The sequence below is a fragment of the Amblyomma maculatum genome, chromosome 2 (assembly GCF_055883805.1).
Source record: "Amblyomma maculatum isolate TAMU_Amacu chromosome 2, ASM5588380v1, whole genome shotgun sequence".
Lineage (NCBI taxonomy): Eukaryota > Metazoa > Arthropoda > Arachnida > Ixodida > Ixodidae > Amblyomma > Amblyomma maculatum.
The window spans coordinates 90,358,489-90,379,316 of record NC_139345.1 but is presented as its reverse complement, the minus strand read 5'-3'; the positions used below and the strand labels follow the sequence as shown (position 1 = coordinate 90,379,316).

Here is a 20,828-nt window from a genome sequence, read left to right as displayed (position 1 = left end):
GGAAAGAGGAGCCGCAGTGGAGGGCTCCAGAATAATTTCGACTACCAAGGAATCTAACACGCACTGACATAGCACAGTACGTGGACATCTTTGCGTTTCGCCTCCATGGAAACTCAGCCGCCGCAGTTGGATTCGAACCGAGGTACTACGTCTCAGTAGGGAAGTGTTTTAACCACTGAATCACCGCAGCGGGTGACGCCTGGCCACACTTGTTCAGGCTACTCATGAGCAATAAAGTATTTGTCTTAAAATGCGGCCACCGCGGCCGAAATATATGATGCGAGCTCTAAACATAAAGGTACCACTGTGGGCCCCATCATCGAAACTCTTTCTCTTAAACCTTTACTCGCCTCTCCAGCGCTGGTTTAAGATGTTAATTCCTTTAGCGATTTGTTCGAAGAAGTGAAAGTCCCCACTGTAAGAACTTGCCCTGAGGTCTGAGCTAAAGGGTACGTGGGACGTCGACCGTGCTCAGACCGCAGCGCACATCAGCAAAGTGTCATGCTGCGCTTACGTTTGAGGACAGCACTCACCTCCATCAAGCGCCTGATCCATCTCGCCGCATGAGACCCCTGTAACCACGAGGGCGAAGACCAGAACCGCGATCTCAGCCTTCATCATGGGTCCTCGATTCGTTCGACACTTCGCTCAACAGACACCTCTGCCCACGACCAGACAAAGATTTCGCCGGGTAGATCACAGGTCCACGTAAGCAATCCTTATTGGTCGAACGCTCTCGGCGCGAGAGGATGGTGTTTTAAGCTCATTCACTACACACTCAAGCACGCGTTCAATCACGCGCTGCTTATGTCACAGGCGAGGCGCGGGATGTATGGTTGCGTTTATCGTTTTATGAATCGAATGCATCGCGGAATTTATTTCCTTGAGATACTATTGGAGTCACGCCCAACTTGATTCTTTTGAGCTTTGAAACAGACAATAGAAAAGTAGCTCTCTCTTTTCCTCTTGGTTCTGATAGAGGACTACTCGTTCAGCAAAATTCAATGTCATGACCACGTTGATGCATGTGCAGTATTGAGTTTGATAAGACCATTATCTAATTTAGCTATCACAAAAAAAAAATATCAGTTGATAGCTGGTCAGTTAATCTATAGTTAAGCTTTGTTTAGCTGTGGAACGAGATCTGGGGCGGTATTACCGAACTGCGTTCGGTTGGCGTTCAGTTTCGGAACGCTCTGTGATTGGTTGGAAGCGCTTGTGCTGAACGCTTTTACCAATGTTACTAGACTGTAACATTGGCTTTTACTGCTTTTACGTCACGGCAGGTTCTGAGAGGCTTTGAGCGGAAGTGCTTCCAACCAATCACTGAGCGTTCCCAACCACGGCACGGTGTTCCCAACTGAACGCGAACTGAACGCAGTTTTTATTGTTCGTGTGCGGGCTGTTCTGCAAACGTAAACCATTCATTTTATACATGAAATAAGACATTTATTGTGCTACAGTACTAAATATGCAACAACACAAAACAAGTTATTTAAAATATCTGTTGGGCTAGAACGAAGGCCAGGTGGCGCGCGCCATTTTTCTCCTTCAAGGCGCACAGCGTGCATGCAAAGCACGTATGTCCACGCGTGTAAAAAAGAACTATGAGCCGATGAAAAGTGAAAACATTTTCGCGGAGAGCAATCCCATCTGATTCGGAAGTGATGGCGACAGCCAGTGGCAGTGGAATAAGGCACGGTTCTTCTTGGGTACAGAGGAAGATCAACCTTAGGCCGCAACATCGGGGTGGTCATCTGATAACGGACGAGGTTGTGAAACAAGTGCCAGAGATTTCCCAGTTCGCCGTCGGCCTCTTTCACATACAGAGTAAGTAACCAACCTGGTCGCCTTGTAACTACCTATCTCCCTCATGTTTTAAGTCGTGAGGCTAGGTTGACGGTGGTAATTGTAGCATTTTTCACCAGTCAGACGGTTTTTCTTGACACAAAGTAGCGGTACATAAACGCTGCGCCGAAATTGGTCTCCCCTCTGTACCGATAGTGAAACCACGAGCACCAAGAACACCCACACGTTTGTCCTTGAAGATTGCTTGAATTATTTCTTATTGTACATGGGATCTTACTCTCATTCTTTGCCAGTCCTCTCCCTAAAGCTAACCTGGCTGCCTGCCGATTTAAAAAAGAAACCTCGTGTGGACGACATATTGCGGCAGTCTGCGTGTTGTTTGGCGGCAGTTTAGCTTGTTGCCACAGCACTTTCAGTCAATTTATCTAATTATTTTTTGTAATTTCAGACGCGACTATTGTACAGTTAAAATGCGCGTGTAGTGTGGTCACAACCAATTGATTCTCATTCTACTCGCAGTTTACGTTATCGTCCCTCTCTGTTTATGGTGATTCCGGCTGCACGCTCTCCTCAGCACTTCAGCTGTTCCTTATCTAGGTTGTTTAGTTCAGACCTGCTTTAGCGACGTTACGATCCTGGCCAAACAAACCTCCTTTGCTCTCCTTCAGTGTACTTTTAGTCTTCAAAGTTCAGTGCACCATAGGCGCACATGAACTCTGCATGTCCCTCTAAAAACTATGCGGGAAGGTCACCGTTTAGAAATGCATGCGTATAGGAACCTGGTGCAAAACTAATGAAAAAAAAAAAAAAAAGAAGAAGAAGAAGATAAGCGAAAGTAAACCGAAATACATTAGGAATCCAGCAGCTTCCCAGCCTTTTGAAAGGCGAAAGCAGGTGGTCTATAACCTAGTACTCAAGAAATTACACAAATTAACAATGAAACGAGAACTTGTATGAGTCAGCGTTGTTGCACGATTTACTCAATTGCTACTACTTAGAAAATTGTTATGCGCATTCCAAATATAATGCCCACTGTTGACAGTGCTCATCCAAGAATGTGTTTTTGTGTAAAAACACCCTGGCCATTATGGAACACTCCACTTTCAAACAACTTTTCATTCAAAGGTAGAGGTGTGAGCTAGTTGATTGTTCATACCTGTCTAAAACAGCACAAGGAACGTGGACGGACACAGAAGAGCACTGCATGGGTCCTCCTATGTCTCTGTCCACTTTTCTTGCGCAGTTTTAAACAAGCTTTTATTAGTTGTAATGGTGTATGATATGAAGCTATAGCTGTTTGAGAATCTGTGTATACACATTGGGCAGAAGCGCTTTAAGGGGCAAGTTAACGTTGGTATATTTCAACTGCGTGGATGCCATGTTCATGGGTTTGCTACATAGTTGGACACAGGGCGAATTAACCTGTGTCACCATATGATGCTGTGATGTTATGCATTTCTTTATTGTTTTTGTTGTTGTTGTTTTTTGTTTTTTTTGTATATGTAAGTGCTATATCATGTTTAATGTTTAATGAAGTGAAACGTAGGATCCCGAAATGATCAGCTATGGGTTTTGTGCAGTGCTTAATTGTTGATAATAGAAGACAGAGTGAGCTGGTGACTTCGGGAATGATTACCACTTGCAAACACCCGAACACTCCTTTGGTTTAAATTCCAGGGAGAAAGAACCGTAGATTGAATACAACTCGAGACAAAAGCAGCAGATGCCCCTTGAAGGAGGCCCTTCAGTCAGTGGTGTCAACTTATTCTTATGGTGCCGCAGTTATTCTGTTTGTGGTTCATCCCCTTTTATCAGGCGCACCTTGTGATGTCACGCTAGCATGTCCAAGGAGTTAATTGTGACAATATAAGAATCGCTCAGCACCATTGGCTTTGGAGACTCTTTTGAGGGGCATTTGCCGCTTCGGCCTTGGATGACGTCTGACTATAGTTAGTTCTTTAATGTTGATCACAAGGTTTATTGTAACACTCATTAAGTGCCACATTGAAAGCATGCATATATTCTGCTTGTGTTGTTATAACCTGTTTGTCTTGTCCCATGTTTTCTTTTCCTTGAGGTCCTTTGCTGTATAGCAACCTAGCATGCTCCCTATTGTTCAACAAAATTTGAATAAGACTGCATCAGTAAATCCTAATAACAAAGATACCACTTTCACTGAGTTGTCATAACTAGAAAAGGCCAAGAAATGAAAGAGAGGTATGGCTATCTGTGGCCGATTTTTACATGTAGACTGCACTGCGTAGCACAGCATTTTTGGAGCAGGTTTTTGGAGAAGGCTGAACTAGGTCATCATCTACTTTGTAACTCCAATCACAGTAATTTTCTGTGTAGGCATCATGAGTTAAGACCTAGTGGTTGGAAAATATTTGAATGCAGTTGTCCTCATTCTAGCTACCTCTTTTTCTGTCGGACATACATCAGTATGCCTAGCAAGAGACTTAGGAGAAAATTCCATTGAGATGTTCTCAATGTCCTTTGAACAGTGTGATTTGTGAGCGAAGTGCTGCATTGTCAAGAAATGCATCTTCTTAGAGCATGTGTTAACCACTGAAGCAAATCACATGAGATAAGTAGGAGAGTTCGAATGGGTGGTATGCATTTGGCATGCACTCTTAGGTAATGAATAGTACCAGTATCCGTCCGTAAGGAACCATATTGCTGCAAGATATTACTAGTACTAACCTAAGGGGCATAAAAATGAAGGTTAATGAAAAGGCTTGCAATTAAGTTGAGGATAGGACAGCCAGCTATAGAAAGAAAAATGGTAGGTGAGGTTAGAGTCCCATGCGTGCACGGTCATTGGACATTGTTGGGGTTTATGTGTCCCTCCTGCTTAAGATAGAAAAGAACTTGTTATTGAGAAAAATATACCTACTTTTTAATGGTATGTGTTTTTAACAGAAGTTGTCACTGGCATTAGTGGAGTGAGCAAAAATTTGCCCGCATAAAACAGTTTTTTAGATCAACTTGCCTGTTTGCATTACACTTTTAGTTCGTGGCAGTTTTCACTTCTTTTTTTACTTTTCTTTAACAATGGTTATTCTGTTCCACTGTAAATTCGCATGAGGATAGTAGGCTTTTTATTGCGTAAGCAATACTGCGCCAGGTTTGGTGCCCTCGGGTATCCCTGGTGGGCGCCAAGGCCGCAGCTGCTCGACACTTGATTCCCTCCATAAGGGAAGTGAGGAGTGCTCACGCACGTTCACACACAGTTTTCAAGCCAGTTTTCAAGCGTCTGCTCTCTGTGCTGAGTCTTCGCAATCGTGCGCCGGAGGTTCCCCAGATCGCACTCTGATGCGAGCAAGGTCCGATGTTTCATGCGCGGCGCTTCGAAATCCAGGCCGCAGTGGTCGGAACAGAAGGCACCACTCGGGGTGGGTCCATGGGGGCCGTCAGGCCGCAGTGGTGGAACAGAACGCACCACTTGGGGTCCAAGGGGCAGATGGCCCGGTCCAGGGTAAGGAATTGGGCATTAACAAGGAGAAGCATCTGCGATGGATGCCCAGAAGCCAGAAAATGTCAAACGGGCTCAAGAGACTGCTGAAGAACATGAACAACACAACAGCCAGCGCTTTGTGCACCTCTAGACACTTAAACTTGCCATGTTTAACCAGAGCTAAACTACTGCAACTTTTTTTAAAGAAAAACTGAAAAGTCAAAGGTGGCGTGTACCAATAGACTATGGCATATATAGATAGAGGCCTCTCCCTTGGAAAATGGAGGTTTACCAAGCTAGGAAAGAACAAAAATGTGTGAGTGTTTCCATCGCTGGCAGATTTCGCTAGTAAACTGCCTTCATCAGACCACCAAATTTCCAGTGCAGATCCAAGAGCTGTGCTACACTGCTGTTCACTTCAAAAGGGCAGCAGCCAGTCCCTGGTGTTGGCATCACGAGCTTGAGAGTATTGGCAGGAAAATTTTTCAGTTCAGTTGTCTTGGCAGTTTTTTCCTGCTGGACCAAAATTAACACACTCCGAAAAAGCCAAAGTTGGTTGGTTGGTTGGTTGGTTTGTAGGGTTTAACGTCCCAAAGCAACTAAGGCTATGAGAGACACTGTAGTGGAGGACTCCGGAAATTTCGACCACCAGGGGTTCTTTACCCTAGGGCTGGCACATCGGGGCTAGAAAGCGACTGTAGCGTCTAGCCCCCCCGTGGCGCATTTTCTTACGAGAATGAACCCCCATAACGTGCACTGACATCGCACAGCACACGGGTGCCTTGCTTTTCGCCTCCATCGAAAAGCGGCCGCCGAGGTCGGGATTCGATCCCGCATCCTTGGGAACAGTAGTGGAGCGCGTGGCGGAAGTATCAATTTGTACTAAGGCGATAGAGTTTTCCTCACTCAGTGTCCCTTTAATACTTCAATAATTTGATCTGGTGGGGAATTTTATAGACCAGTAATGATAATGATTCAACCCTACTGGTGCTTTTTGGTGTAATTGTCAGATGGTAAAGGGCATTTTTTGGCTGGCCATTTATGCTGCTCTAAGTCGTTCGCTAATATACTAAACCTTCCCATTGATTTCAGTGCATGTTGTTTTATTTATATATATATATTTTTTTTTTTTTTTTTTTTTTTTTTTTTTGCAGTTATGCACACTTCTGCAAGTTTGGCATTGAACGAGGTGAGCATCTTTGTCATGACCTTGGGATCACTTGGCTGTGGATGGCAACTTTTCTCTTTCTAACGTCTCTTTCTTTCTTTCTTCCTGTATGTTTTCCTTACTAGAACTGGGATCCGGATGTTAGGTGAGCTCACTGTCCATCATTATGCCTTCTTCACTGTACCGTGCATGCACACATAATGACAAGCCATATACAGCTTTTGTCGGAAATACACAGGCTTCTAGGATAGCTTCAGAGCTATGCAATTCATTCTTTTTTAATTGCATTTTTTTAAGTGGGAGGAACACTTGTCCTCTATCACATCTGTGAAGCATAAGAGGGGCAGGGATGCAACAAAAGTCATGTTATGTAACCCACAAGTGAATCTACTGGACAGTGTATTTCTGTAACGCGATGTCTGTAAGAAGATATAGCATAGCGTGATTTGCAAACTGCTACCATGATTTGTTACTACCTGCTGCAAGTGCACACATGTCAATTGGTCCCAGCGCGTCAGTAATGCACATGCGCACAGTGGAGGTTGTGGTAACAGATAAATAAGGGTCACGGATCATGATTGTAATGGATCGCAGATCACGCCATACTATAAATCTCTAATACCACTTTCTTACTAGAAGCAGTTGATTGCCAGTCAGCTAATATCGAACTCTGTGCAGACCTGACCTAGCCACAGGTCTGATTTGAGTTGAATGTGAACACAGTCCTTACTAGCTCAATACCAAGCTGCCTCTCAAAAGTGTGGTTGAGACCTGCAGTCTGGATTAGAAAGCTGCTTCCATTACAATGTGGTCAACGTCAGACAGCAGTAGAATGTTCCTTACATGAATCTCATAGAATTAATAAAAAAAAACTAATTTGTCTGCTGCAGCATATACTAAGATGTGTGCAATGCCATCTCGCAGGCTGACTTATTGACCTGGATTGAGTGGCAATGTGTTGCAAAATGGCATGTCGATTGAATTTGATAAGAAGGGCCCATCAAGTCGCTCTATAAGGGATACTTTGCTGACAGAACTTTAGTTACAGAATACAGGGGCTTGCATTACTAGAAAAAGCTTTTTTCAATAGCCGGTGGTCACCGAAACGTCTGCTCTTAACCCTTGACTGAGACTATTACTAGTAAGTTCTGAAGCTTGTTCAACACAGTTAGCATTGAATAAATGGATGAAAACCAGAATAACGACTTGGCTTGAAAAGAGGAGGAGCCAAGTGGCTATGTTAATTATGGTCTGCTGTACTTGTATGAAATATATGAAGTTCATAAAAGAAGTAGACATTAATAAGCAAGAAGGGCATTAATAAATTTGCTAATCTGACATATTTGATTTCCTTGTCTAATAAGGCAGTCGAAGAAATGCTAATGTGATCTACTTTTTTTTCTTAATTTTTCCAGTGCCCTCGAATTTGTGTTATCATAATATGTTTAGTTGACCAACTTTGCTTGTGCTTTGAGTAGCATGTTGCTGCTGCATGAGTTGTATGTTTTTTTTAATTGACGATTGCCCACTTTCAGAGATGATGTAGAGAACTTCATGAATAAGTTAGTGCCAGAGGTGAGTGCTGTGAAGCTGCGATTACTTTTTAGAATTATATTTATTACAACTCGATGTGCGCGTCTTCAATTGAATTGTCTGCTAAATTATTTTCAGAACTTACCATACCAGCACTCTTGTGAAGGTCCTGATGACATGGTAAGATACCTTTTAGTATTCACACAATTGTCCACTGCTAAAGTGAATACGAATTTGCCACGTGTTGGATACTTGTGAACTGAGAAGTAGGGGCAGGGTTGCTTTCTGGATTCTTACGCTTTTTACTCATACGTAGTAATGTGGACATCACTTTCCTGTGCTACATTCTGTGCAACTGTACTTCAACTCCATCAGGTACCCCCGTGTTCACTTTAGTATTGGATGACAGAGTAGGTTCGAGAGCAGAAGGGGAGTTTGTCACTCGTACTTTGGTTAGACTTCATTGCCATGCCACTTTCTGAAAGTGCCCACAGTCAGTACAGGTGGGAGCTTTACTTTTTGAATCTGAAGGCATGCCAATGCATACATTTGCGAGCCTCGCGAAAGCACTGGGAGCCGCTGTAAGAGCAGTGAGCAATGTAACAAAGAAGAGTTCACACTACTTTTGACTGTGCACTGCCGTTTATAGTGCACCTTGGGCTCCGTCACCTGACCACTTTTGAAGAGCTCCTGGGTTTCCCCCCTTTATCCATTGTTTCTCTTAGTTGACATCTGAGTGAGCTGAAAGATGTTACTGTGCAAAGCTTCAGTTTGTAGTGTGAAGAACGGATTGCAGAATGCCAGATGAGAAACTTGATAAGGTGTAGCCACTGGTCCCATGAGTATATTTCCCTTCTTATACGTCATCTCCTTCGCAGTGTATTTTCTGAGCAGTGTTGAAACAAGCATATCTATCATTGGTGTAGCATTCATAGGGCACAAAGGTTGTTAGTTTAGGCCTGTTTTCACTCCCTTACCAGAGCCACGTTGTTCATTGCTGCAGTTATTTTTTTTTCTCTGTTTCTGATGTACTAACTGTTGCCTTGGCATACAGATGCAGCACTTTAGTGAGCTTGCTATATGCTTGTGCAGTATTCGGATCAGTGGGGCTTCAAGACTGTACCTCGACAGTTGTGCCTCTTGACCGTTTGGCTTCGTCACTCTGAATATGCCCACTGCAGGATAAATGCCTCTTCCATGTCCCTCCAGTTAACCCTGTCCCGTGCCGGCCGCGCCCACCTTATCCCTGCCAACTTCCAAATCTCATCTGACTGCCCACTTGACATTGCCGGCCCCTGCTACATTTTGCTATTGCTCCTAATTAACTGCGGTACCCTGAGGGACTGTTGTTTGTCGTCTTCTTGTATTTCAGGTCTTGCCCACAGCCACTTCTTAATTTTGACTAGGACCTTGAGGGATGTGCAAATATTCAAAATTTCCAAATAGCAAATTGGATGTCTTCTTAGTTGAGTTGCCAAACAAATGAAATAGTGGAGGTTCACGATTATTGGAGACTATTCAAACATTTTCTCATGTTTTTGAATAGTTTTTGTTTCTGTCAACAATTCACCTAACACTACACACTGCATAGTGTGGTGCTACGATGGGTCTGTGTTGAAAGAGGTTCAGCGCATTGACACGGTTCATTCTGGTGGTGACAAACGTAATGCTCGTACACGACCTCTAAGACTGAGCGACACGGAGGGGTTTAATTATGTTGCAAGACCTTGCTGCTATACCCAATCATGGAGGCCATGACTCGCAGCTCGCATTCCTCTCATATAATGAAATGTTGTGCTCTTTTATTTATAAGTAGCAAAAGTTAATTCTTCCATGCAGCTGCCATGGTGGTGTTTCATAGCCCTAAAGGTGATCGGTGTTACCTCCTTGTTTGGTTGTAGCTTTAGCTCCATCAGTTGTAGCACTGTACTACAGTGGAGCTGCTAGTGCTTTGCAGTGTTTGCTTGCTTGCCACTAGTAGCTAATGCCCCCGCGAATACTTGATTCATAATTCATTTGGTTCTTGTTCAGTTCAGGAGCAATTTGGCAGCAGTAGCTGTTCACCAGCTGTTAGCAGTTACAACCGTGGCAGCAGTTTGGCAACAGTAGCGATTTGTAGTGATTTGGTGCCTTATTTGATTCATTAAAACTTGTATCCAGTTTGATTTTGAGCAACTACTATTTCTAAACTCCTTGTTTAATTTTTTGTTTCGAACAGTTTGCAAATGCTTGCCAACTTGTCCATCACACAGTTCTTCTTCTGGACAGTGCAGTAGTTTCAACCCTTTACTACAATCATTGTTGGGCCTCACCTGGCATTAGACAGGGCCCACTGAGCACTTCTATCCTCGCTCAATCTCTAGATATTGAACTATTTCATGCTTTCGTCAATGGACATGTCAAATAAAACAGCTATAGAGTGGTCACCCAGCACATTTCTAGTTTTATCGTTCCTTCTCTTAATGGAAGCTCTGGTACCGTAAATCACAAAATTTGGACTATTTGTGTTTTTCGACGTAAGCGTCTGCGTGCCCAGCAACAATGCAGGTGGCTTATTGTGGGAGCAAGTGTACTACAACGATTTTCTCTCAGACTGGAAAATTGATGTGATGGCAGCAGACATTTTCTTTGATGTTATACGTGTTGGAATAGGTGGTATAAGGCCTGCAGATGCTCGTGCATTTGGACCCTTCTGTATGATGTAATGTTCAGCTGTACTGCAGTGTGACGTTGCTGCTGCTTTTGTTGACTTTTCTTGCCTTTTCCTCCCCACTTGGTGTTTGCTGCAGCCTGCCCATATCAAGGCTATCCTGTTCGGGTCGAGCCTGTCCATTCCGATCACGGATGGCAAGCTCAACCTGGGCACCTGGCAGGGCATTTGGCTCTGCGAGCATAGAAACAGGGCAGGTGAGTGGCTTTCTTCACTTTGTGTGCATTCTTTCAATTTTCTGTCCTTGCTAACTGACGCAGCAGTGCAGCGACTAAGTTTTACACATTCGAGACCAAAGAAGTGCTTTGCTGTTGAGTCACATACCCGTTTGTCTTGAAGCTTGTGTCAATGCAGACTAATTTTCGAGAAAGAAAGTAATAAACCAAAATTCTTATATACAATCTTTTCCTGTTGGATTAGTTGACTTTGCTTGAATTGATATTGGAGAAACTGGGCCCAGTTTCTAGTCTCCAAGTTCTGCACGGCTATCTATAAGTCAGAGCACAGTCTGTGAATGAAGTGCTACTGGCTGTCTTAGCTCTGTAAAGTTTAAGCAAATTTTAATATGAAACACAAAGAGAAACAATACAAGTAACATTGCAGTTGCTACTTAACTGGACTTGACTCCTGTGGCCTTTGCTTCTAAGTGAAGATTTTTGTTTTGGCCGCTATTCAACATCGTGAAAAAGAGCAACTATCTTTAGGTGCATGCATTCTTCTTCTGCTGTTTTTTCTAGAGGTAAGCAGCCTAGATAGACATGAATCAAGCTTTATTATGTGGCTTGTAAATGTTGAGCACTGTTTTGCTGCTTGTATTTCATTGGCAGTTCTCTTAGTGCAATGCATGAGACCACAATGTTTCCGTGTCTTTGTGCATGAAGTTCAGGAATGCAGTTTCTTTTTATTTTTTCTTCAGGGTCCAGGAAAGTGGTGGTGACAATCAACGGCTCTCTGAAAGACTGAAGGGTAGGGTGAAGTGACGACTACGCAGACTATGCCCAGAAGCAGCCGTGAAACATTCTTTGGCATGATTGCAGTGACTGGGGGTGAGGTGGTGCAGCAGCCGTGCTGGTGTAGTGTATGAAGCAAGGGAGCTTTCTGCCCTTGTAGTGTAGCCGTTCACCTCCAGCATCGCGACAAGAGCGACCACTGCCATGACATCGATGACAAAAGGCGGCAGGTGTCGTCGCCTCGAGGTTGCTTTCCCGCAGGCACAGAGGAAAAGACATTTCCCTCTATCTTTTGTCATCCCATTTCCACTGTTGTATTCTACTGGGGCTCCGAGTTGCTGCCTTTTGTGTTGCTTTCTGCGCTGCTACTTTTAGCTGAGCCATTGATGCTCAGTGCTATAGCAATGTATCCCTTTTCTTTTGCTGCTGTAATGACTGCGTTGCATTCGTGTTAGGCAGTGACACTAATATACATTTAGTTATCTTGCTGTTGCTATTTCAGTTGTCAGGTTGCTATTATTTGTGCTATGCCGGTTTTAGCATGATTTCTATATTTGGCACCCAGCTGTGGCTCATTGAAATGGGAAGGGATGATTTCTTTTTCTTTTTGTTCAACAGGTGTTATTGCGACTACAGTCTCTCATTGTAAGGTTTTTGCAGGCTGTATGTGCGCTGCTATGGTAGGATCAGTATTGAATTGTCCACTGTTTTCAATACTCTCGCGCTCCACATTGCTTCGAGTGGCTGGTGCACGAAAGTGCAATGTGGGAATCGACAGATGTTTCTTTCAGTGACCTGCGCACCTTTGTGACAGCAGTACTACACACAATGGTGTTTATCATCATTTCATTTCACAAGGCCCTCATTTTAAACATTCCGCCTTGAAGCTGCGGCTCCTTGTTATCCCACTGCAGCATTCAGGAGCCGCTGAACTTAACATACCTTCCAACACAGACATCATCTTCATGTTTGCTTAATTTAACTGGGCTAACTCTGTACATAACTTCAGGTAGCACGGTCACTAATTTCCTAAGGTCGGTAGAGTGCGCCGTTCGGGTTGTGGAAGTGACATGCCATGGTTGTTACTTGCCGTTACTAGTCTCTCACTCTCTCGCTCTTTCCTTCTTTCATTTTGTACCACTGTAGTTCTGAGAGTTGTGAAACACAGGCAGTAGTGCGTGCCATTGCCGTGAATGGAGTTTTTATGGCGGTGCAGCTAGCAACCTGTGGCCTTCCTTGGCTGAGAAACATAGTGCATTTCTGAAAAGAGAACCTGCTGAGTGTATACAGTGGAATGTTTGGGCATACTGCCCTTCGTTGTGGGACTTGTGCAGCTCTGACGCATTTGGTTGTGCTGGGCAGATGATGAAACAAAAAAAAGAAAGGAGAGAGGACTGCCCAATTGTGTCTTGAGGTGTCTGCAAAGTCCTGCCATTACTTTTCTACTCCGCTTTCTAGCGCCTTTGGGCTAAATAAGTTGCTTGTACATATTACGGTGTAGTCACTCTGCACAAGATCGGCATGTTTCTTTTGGATGAAGTTCATTAGGGGGGCATTGAAGCATCCAAGTTCAGCTTTGGTTGATTTCAGTGCCAAAGCTTGGTCCGTTGAGTTGGTTTAAAAAAAATGATTCTGACAGTCAGTCTTTCTTGAAAGCTGTGTGGGGAGCTAGAATGACTGCAATTCACATCCTTGAATGGTCTGAGGCTCAAGGCAGTGCGCAGTAGTTGTAATTTTATGAACCCAGCTCATTGACTTTCTTCACGAGTTGCATATGAATCGTGTAAAAAGTTAATGTGCCTCTCAAATTTTGTTTGTCTTTCTTTTTTTTAACACTGTTAGTTTGGTAGCAACGCATGAAATCGTATTGATGAGTGGATGGGGCATTACTGCTTGCCACTGTTCCTTAAGACTATGGTTTTGCATTTGTTCCTGTTTGTTTTGCACCAAGTAACATATAGCTAGAACAAAACCTCTGTAACATGAGATTTCAGCCATTTGCTGGTTGAATTTCCATTCACTTGAAGGGGGGCCAAAAAAGGGTCTTAATTAATGAAGGGAAGTTTTCACTAGATGGACACCAGCCAGGACAAGGGCTGATGTGCTGTATTTTGCCGGCACCTGCACTAAAGGTGCATCAGCATATGTTTGGCCTCTCTCCACTTGACCTCCAAGGTGCACTGACACCATTCTGATGCTGCTTAACTACCGAAATAAGCTTGCTCTCTGCTGTCATTGATGCAGTGGAATAAAAAAATAAAAGCAGTGACTTGCCAAGATAAAAGCTTCACACGAGTGAGGCCTCACATAATTTTCATTTTCAAGTACAAAGCATGTCATGGTTAAAACTAATCAGCCATGCATATCTTAAGATTTTTATTTTTTGCACAATTTAACAATGCTTACATAATGGTCACGGGCAGTATTGGCACGCTGTGAGTAGTTCTGATAAGTTGCTGTGGCTAACTTGGCTGTTGGTGTGCCTAAAAGCAAGATTCTGTGCTGTCTTGCTTCACTGACCAAGGTGAATAAGCTGCTCGGCCTGTTTAACAACACTGTCGCTCTTGCCGATAGCGCTGGTGTTGTTCCAGCTGATGCATTGGAACTGCCGACTGTTTTCTTTCCTTGATAGCACTGCAGCCAAAGCATCACTATAAGGAAACTAGGTTCGAACCGACAAGCTCCGCACATTATTATTGTTTGCGACCTGCTGTTCTTCAGAAGTTCACTACAAGGAAACTAGGTTCGAACCGACAAGCTCCGCACATTATTATTGTTTGCGACCTGCTGTTCTTCAGAAGTTGCCAATGATTGAGAAACGTCATGTTGCCATGCTCTGAATCTGTTTGTTTTTATCCAAAATATGCTTGTTTTCTGGAGATGAAAACTTGTGAAGCTAACTTGAAGCAGAAGGGAAAGATGCAGTCAAGTAAATCATGTTTCTACTTAGTGCACTCTTTGAAAATGGTACAAAACTTGTGATTGAAGTGTACATACTAAGTATTGTAGCTTGAAGAGCACTGTCATTAACAGCTGATTTATTTGGGAAAGACTTCCACAATGCATGTGTGTACACCTAAGACAATGCACGTGTGTACACCTAAGATGGTGCACATTATTTTAAACATTATAGAAATGTTTTGACCTGTAGCTATAGTGTCCGCAGCCATTTTAGTGGCTAAACTTGTTGCGTTATTCACATTATGTTGTTACGTTTGTTGCTTTTTGTAAGTTACCCAATTAAACGCAACGTCCTTTAGATGGTGAACAATTAGCTGATGAAAATATTTCTGCCATGCGTAGATGACTTGTTTTGATTTTTGTAAATAGAGTAAACTCCTGCTGAATCAATAAGCACCAGGCTTAAAAACCTGTAAACTTCCACCTGTTTTCATGTGACACTGGCAACAGAGGCTGGATGTTTAGGCAATAAAAACACACACCTAGAACATGTGCATATACCTCTATTGTGTCGCTGCACATAGGCTCATTGGTACAGGTTTTCTCATAAGGAAAATTAGCTCAAAATTTTATCTTCAGTTTATAGGATTTAATTTCCCAAAGGAACTGAAGCTATAAGAAGCTCCGTACTGGAAGGCTCCAGAAATTTCGACCGCCTACGGTTTTTTTACGTGCCGACATCGCACATTACAGGGGTTCCTTGCTTTTCGCTTTCATCAAAAAGCCGCAGTAGAGATCGAACCCGCATCCTTGGATATTTAGTGAACGCTCCTAAAGTGAAAGGATGGGAACTGTATTCTCTTTTATGAATCAATTTTTGTTCATTTCCAGTGCAGAGCAGCCTTGCAGTGTCACCTAATATCCATCAGAGGAACTTTCATGAGAACAGGCACATCGCAGTTAAAAAAGGTGATTGTTTTTTTTGGTTCTGTGGCACAGTTGAGTAACGCTTCATTTTTTAATGCATACGACAGCATTTCAAATTTCCCTCCTAGAAGTGAACTTTTTTTGTCTTTAAGAACCTAGAATTACAGTAAACAAGTCGGTTATAATTTGCCCTGGGTATGTCTCGCCAATTGTGTTTCCCTTTGAGACGCTTTTGAAGTCAAAATGATATCATGTGATTGTACTTCTATGCAACGTCTGTGGCTATGTGCAATGGCTATGGCTCTGAAATTTAGGACCCACAGTTTGGATGTTAAGAACAGGTGCTACAATGGTTGTCAGAAATGTTTTGAAAAATGCTCTTTAGCGTAAAAATCAATTTTGTTGTGATTAGGGTTAGAGACTGTTGGTCCACGAGCAAAGAAGCATTAGCATCAGTTGGCTACAAGCAAAAGTTAAAATAATTTCAAACTAATTACGTCTACCAATACGTAGTCACAGCTGAGGCCTGGGCTTTACCATAGAACATCACCTCACTCGAATGCCGGTTAGAAATTATTTCTTATTTAACTTTACGATATCCTGAGTTTTAAATTTGAAAGCAACATCTTTTCAACTGTGATTTGTAGGCAACCAGTACATGTTATTGACACCGTTAGTTCAATTATTGGTTGTTCTAGTAGTAATCTCAGAATTAATTTATTTTGTTGTGCAGCAGCCCGAAAGCAAACTATCAAATATTAGTGATGGACACTTTCTATTTGACCAAAAAACAAGACTACTTCTAATGGAGCGGCTTGGTTGTCACAGTGGGCATTTTGAGGCAGGAAGCATCTTGCTTGCATTATCAGTCGAAGTGTTTGCATGTATCGCTTCTCGTGCATACAAGGAAAAACGGTTTCCTTGCACACGACCCTCAGCATCCAGCCTCTAGCTACTGCGGTAAAATTCCAAATTGTCTTGGAATTTTTATTTGTGAATGTCATTTGGGGAAAAAAAATGAAGTATTTCTTTTTTTAGTACTATGCCATTGCTGACGTGCAGCAAAGGCCTGCACAGCGTCACATTGTCACGTGACTGCTGAGGCAAATTTTGATGCTCTTCAGTGCATGGGGCACATGCGAACGGATATCGAACGACGCGAAATGTAGGCAACCCTTCAACTCCATAGTTCTTTATTGCAGTAGGTGGCCACCTGCTGCAAGAAACTTGTGACTGCTGCCCAAGAAGCTTCGTTACTGGAAAGTGCAATTCTATGCTGCATCATTCTTTCAGCAAGTTGCTGTTCGTGTAAGGATCTCGCAAGACATTTGCACTAATGCCTAGCTGCAGATGTTCACAGCGTGTGGAAACCAGGAAAAAGAAAGTAAATTTTCTCTTTGCCTCTTGACACAGCCTAGAAATATGCTCTGTGGTGTTTGCATATACAAATGCAGAGTGTATTTTTCGTTTTCATCACAACTTCGAAGTTTTTCGGGACGTTGCAGTTGTTGGCCGATGCGAGTGCTTACAGCTCCTCACACTTGCCACTAATGTATGGCTTACGCAGTTGTGGCCATGTGTCCTGTCGACTGTACTTGTTTAATCCCACCACAAGAAGGCCATTTGTAGGCCTCGTTTATTCACACTACCTTCAAAGAGGAATGGTTGGTCCACTATATTTTTATGAGCCACGCACTGTGTGGCCAGGAGGAACATACTTCAAGGTTGTCGATCCACTTCTCACGTTCGGTGAAATGCACTCCTTGTACAGCCTTCTATCACAAAAGAAAACCCACAACAGAAAGTTTAAAGATTTAAGTGCATTTCTGCGTTTCTGTTATATTATTGAACTGTATCACCAGGCAACTGCCATTATGCAACATGTAGGGTATGTGGAACTTGAAAAGCCTCTTACTCTAGTTGTGCCTATAACAAAGACTTGTATAATTTGCTTAGCTGCTCTGGCCTTTTACTGAGGCTGTTGTAAATCATTACAAAACACCTTCAGAAAAAAACTGGTTAAGGTAGTACCAACTCATTTAGGACAATAATGAAAAGGGGAGAAAAAAAGCTATGTTTAGTTTGTTATGCTCATATTTTACTGTGTTGTGGTGCCTACCCAAGAGGAAACCCTTGCAGCTACAGTGCAATTTAGTGAACCACAGCCGTTTTTTTTTTTTTGTTTGTTTGTTTTTTGTTTTTTTAATCTGCATCTCCTTTGCAAGTTTCGACGTGTGGTGTGTTGCACACCATAATTGCTCTTAGGTTATTGATAAGACCGGCAGTTAGTTTTAGTTCAGGTTTCTGGTGAAAAGGTCAGATATTTCTGGTAAAACTATGCTTTCAGTCTAAGAATGAACTGCCCGGTTATTTAAGAATTGCAGCATATGCGGCTCCCATCTTGATATGGTTTTCAAAAGGTAATGAACTGCTTCCATATTAGTGGGTGATTAAGTTGAAAGACATTGCAACGTCCACAGTGTTGCATTGTTGCTGCCTTGTTATCCTTGAGAACGCACATTTTGTCTGTGTTTAATTTGTGCAGGCTGTTTTTAAGTTGCGAGTGCCTCCAGTTTGCTTGTTGGAATGTAGTATTTTCGAAGCAGCCGCTCAGTCAACAGTGACATTTACGCACTTCCAAGGCTCTGTTACCTGTCGAGAGGTGCATTCACAATTGCAAGCAGTTTTGTAGGGAGAACGTTCTCCTTTTACCAGACGAGAACAAAACAACATATCATTTGAAAGATGTGTTTCTGAAAATTGCTGTTACAGACATGCTTATTTCTGCATAAGAGCACCATTTGGGGGACATGTATAGAGAAGGTCATGTACGATACTTGGGCACATGTTGCTATGTGTGTGTGTGTGTATGCAGGATGTAAACTGTCTCTCCTCCCATTGTCTTCAGTGTAGTGCTTCAAAAGGTGAAAGAGTCTATTGGAAGGTCGTTGTTCGCGAGAGGGGAGACCATGCAAGAATGGGAATCCCAACTGTGCCAATGGTCAATGCTCTGAGGCCACCAGGCAAATGAAGAGATGTTTGTGACACTTGTTCCTACCATTCCCTCCTCTTTTTTGGCTTCTTTTCTGTTTTTCTGCGCTGGTTCCTCTCGCTGCTGATATAATAACACTTTTTGCTCAAGACCTGAAAGACGTGGAGTTGTCTTCATCCATTTAAAACAGGCAAAAAAAAGGTCTACCCAGTCTTCCTTCAAGACCTCTTGCTGTTATTCTTGGGATCTCTTTTTGTTAATAAAGGCTCACAGGCGTGATTCTCGAATGTTGGCCAAGTGTTCTGCGCAAAGATATGTGATTTGCAGCCAAGCAATGCTGGTATGCTAAGGGAATGTGTGTGACAAGTGGAGAATCATTAAAGGGTGCATAAAACAATTTGGAGGTCACTCCAAAAGTACCTTACGCTTCCATTATCCCAGTTTCACTTGATGTTGGCAAATGTTGCGAGCAAAGCAGCTCAAGCTGTCTTACTAAAAAACGCACATCATGAACAAGGAGGATGATTCAGATGCATCTGGATGGATCACAGGCACTACAGAACACACTCCTTTGTTTGCCTTTTATGTTTTTGTTGTGCATACTTGGGTGATATGGCCTTTGCTATACATCTGTGGCCTGTCAAGACTTTTCCAGATTCTGCTTTTTTCTGTTTATATGCTGTGCATTTTTAAATATTTCGCTATACCAAGTAGCCTGGTTGTCTCTGCTGTTGAGGTTTTGCTGTATGATTGCCAGTTCTCCTCATTACCACGGCATTTACTGCTCCATAAGGCTACTTCTTATGCAATAATAAAGTGTGATTTATTGGTCTAAAACATTGACCACACTCTCTGATTGCATCTGTTCAGTGGGAGCTGTGCAGTTAAAAAGAAATGCATCTGTTTTATGCTCAGTATTTCACGGCGGGAATATTTTAGTGCTGTCACGAAATGGGAAGATTTACATTATTTACGGCAACCAAGGCTAGTAGAAAATGCTGTATAATTAAATTTTTTAAAGCGTGGACTGCGCTGTATAAGAATCCTTAGTGATGTAGCCATATTCATTTTTGTAGTGGTATTAACATCTAAAAATTGCCAGCAGGACTCTCGGAATGCTTCAGTTGGAGGAGGGGAGGGGGGGGGGGGGGGGGGGGGGGGGCTTTATAACTATGGTAAAATCAATCAGCCAGACTGTATGCACTGCTGGGCAAAGACCTCTCCTCAATTTTCTCCCATTAACCTGGTCCTGTGCTAGCTGCATCCGCTTCACCCCTGCTAACTTCTTAACCTCATCTGCTCACCTAATTTTCTGCTGCCCTGTGCTATGCTTGCCTTCCCTTTGAATCAAATTCCTTACCCTTAGCGACCATCAGTTATCTTCTCCTCGCATTACATGCCCTGCCCATGCCCATTTCTTGTCCTTGATTTTGACTAGAATGTCATTAACTTGAGTTCCCCGACCTACTCTGCACGCTTCCTTTCTCTTAACATTGCACCTACCATTTCCCATTCCATAGCTCTCTGCGTAGTCAACTTAAGCAGAACGCTTTTCGTTGGTCTCCACATTTCTGCCCCAAGGCGAGTACTAGTAAGTACCACCCTCCACTATTGTGGCAGATGTGGAACATCGTGCGATACCGTGAGTGTCATGTAAGATGTGGTCTAACGGGGAGAATGGGAATCGTGTGATAACCCTCTTATGCTACCTATGACGTAAAGGCCTCCAGATTCGAATCCCTCGTTAAGGTAATCTAATCAGCTTAACGAGGGCCAGGACACTGGTGAACTCTTTCAAGGATAGATTACATGCAACCTAAGAAAGCGGACATTTAAATGCTCGTTGCCAGTGCTCACTGGTAGAGCACCTGACTCAAAAGGGTTCGGACACCGCCATCACCATGTGGTGGTTCTACTTTTTAATCAATTTATCTCTATGATTGATTATTGCGTCACATTCTTAAACACACAAAAAAAGTCCTCTATGGTTTCGTTTGTGTCGGTGGGTGTTTGCCCCTTTCTTATGAGGACTTGGTTGCAAACTTGTGCTCTAAAATTTCATTGGCAAAGTAATTCAGGAAAAGTGTAATCTGTGTTCTGTTTGTATTTTTCCCAACCCACCGTGTAAGTAAGCTTTGCAGTGCTGAAAAAGCATCTGCCAGGTGTAAAAGTTTATATTGTGGGAAGCCTGCTGTTGCTGTAAAAATCGGACCACTAGAACATGGCCAACAGTTTGATTTGATGCACTCCTTGGTCTAAACATAAGACCAATGAGTCCGAGCATCTTTTGTGGGTTCTTTATGACCAAACACATCTTTGATCACTCCTGCGAGCAAGAGCATTTGATGAAATTACTCCCTCTGCATTGAGTCACATTCTGC

The 20,828-nt window shown here is 42.9% G+C and overlaps 1 protein-coding gene across 1 annotated transcript; it reads left to right on the top strand.

Annotated features, from left to right (window-relative positions):
- The first annotated feature begins 1,537 nt into the window (after nt 1-1,537).
- Nucleotides 1,538-19,009, top strand: LOC146199231 (uncharacterized). Its single transcript, XM_084594709.1, has 7 exons — nt 1,538-1,830; nt 6,421-6,455; nt 6,560-6,579; nt 7,970-8,009; nt 8,106-8,147; nt 10,757-10,874; nt 11,594-19,009. Exons 1-7 carry the CDS (start codon nt 1,668-1,670, stop codon nt 11,638-11,640), a joined length of 465 nt encoding a protein of 154 aa, XP_084450835.1. The 5' UTR covers nt 1,538-1,667; the 3' UTR covers nt 11,641-19,009.
- The last annotated feature ends 1,819 nt before the right edge of the window (nt 19,010-20,828 follow it).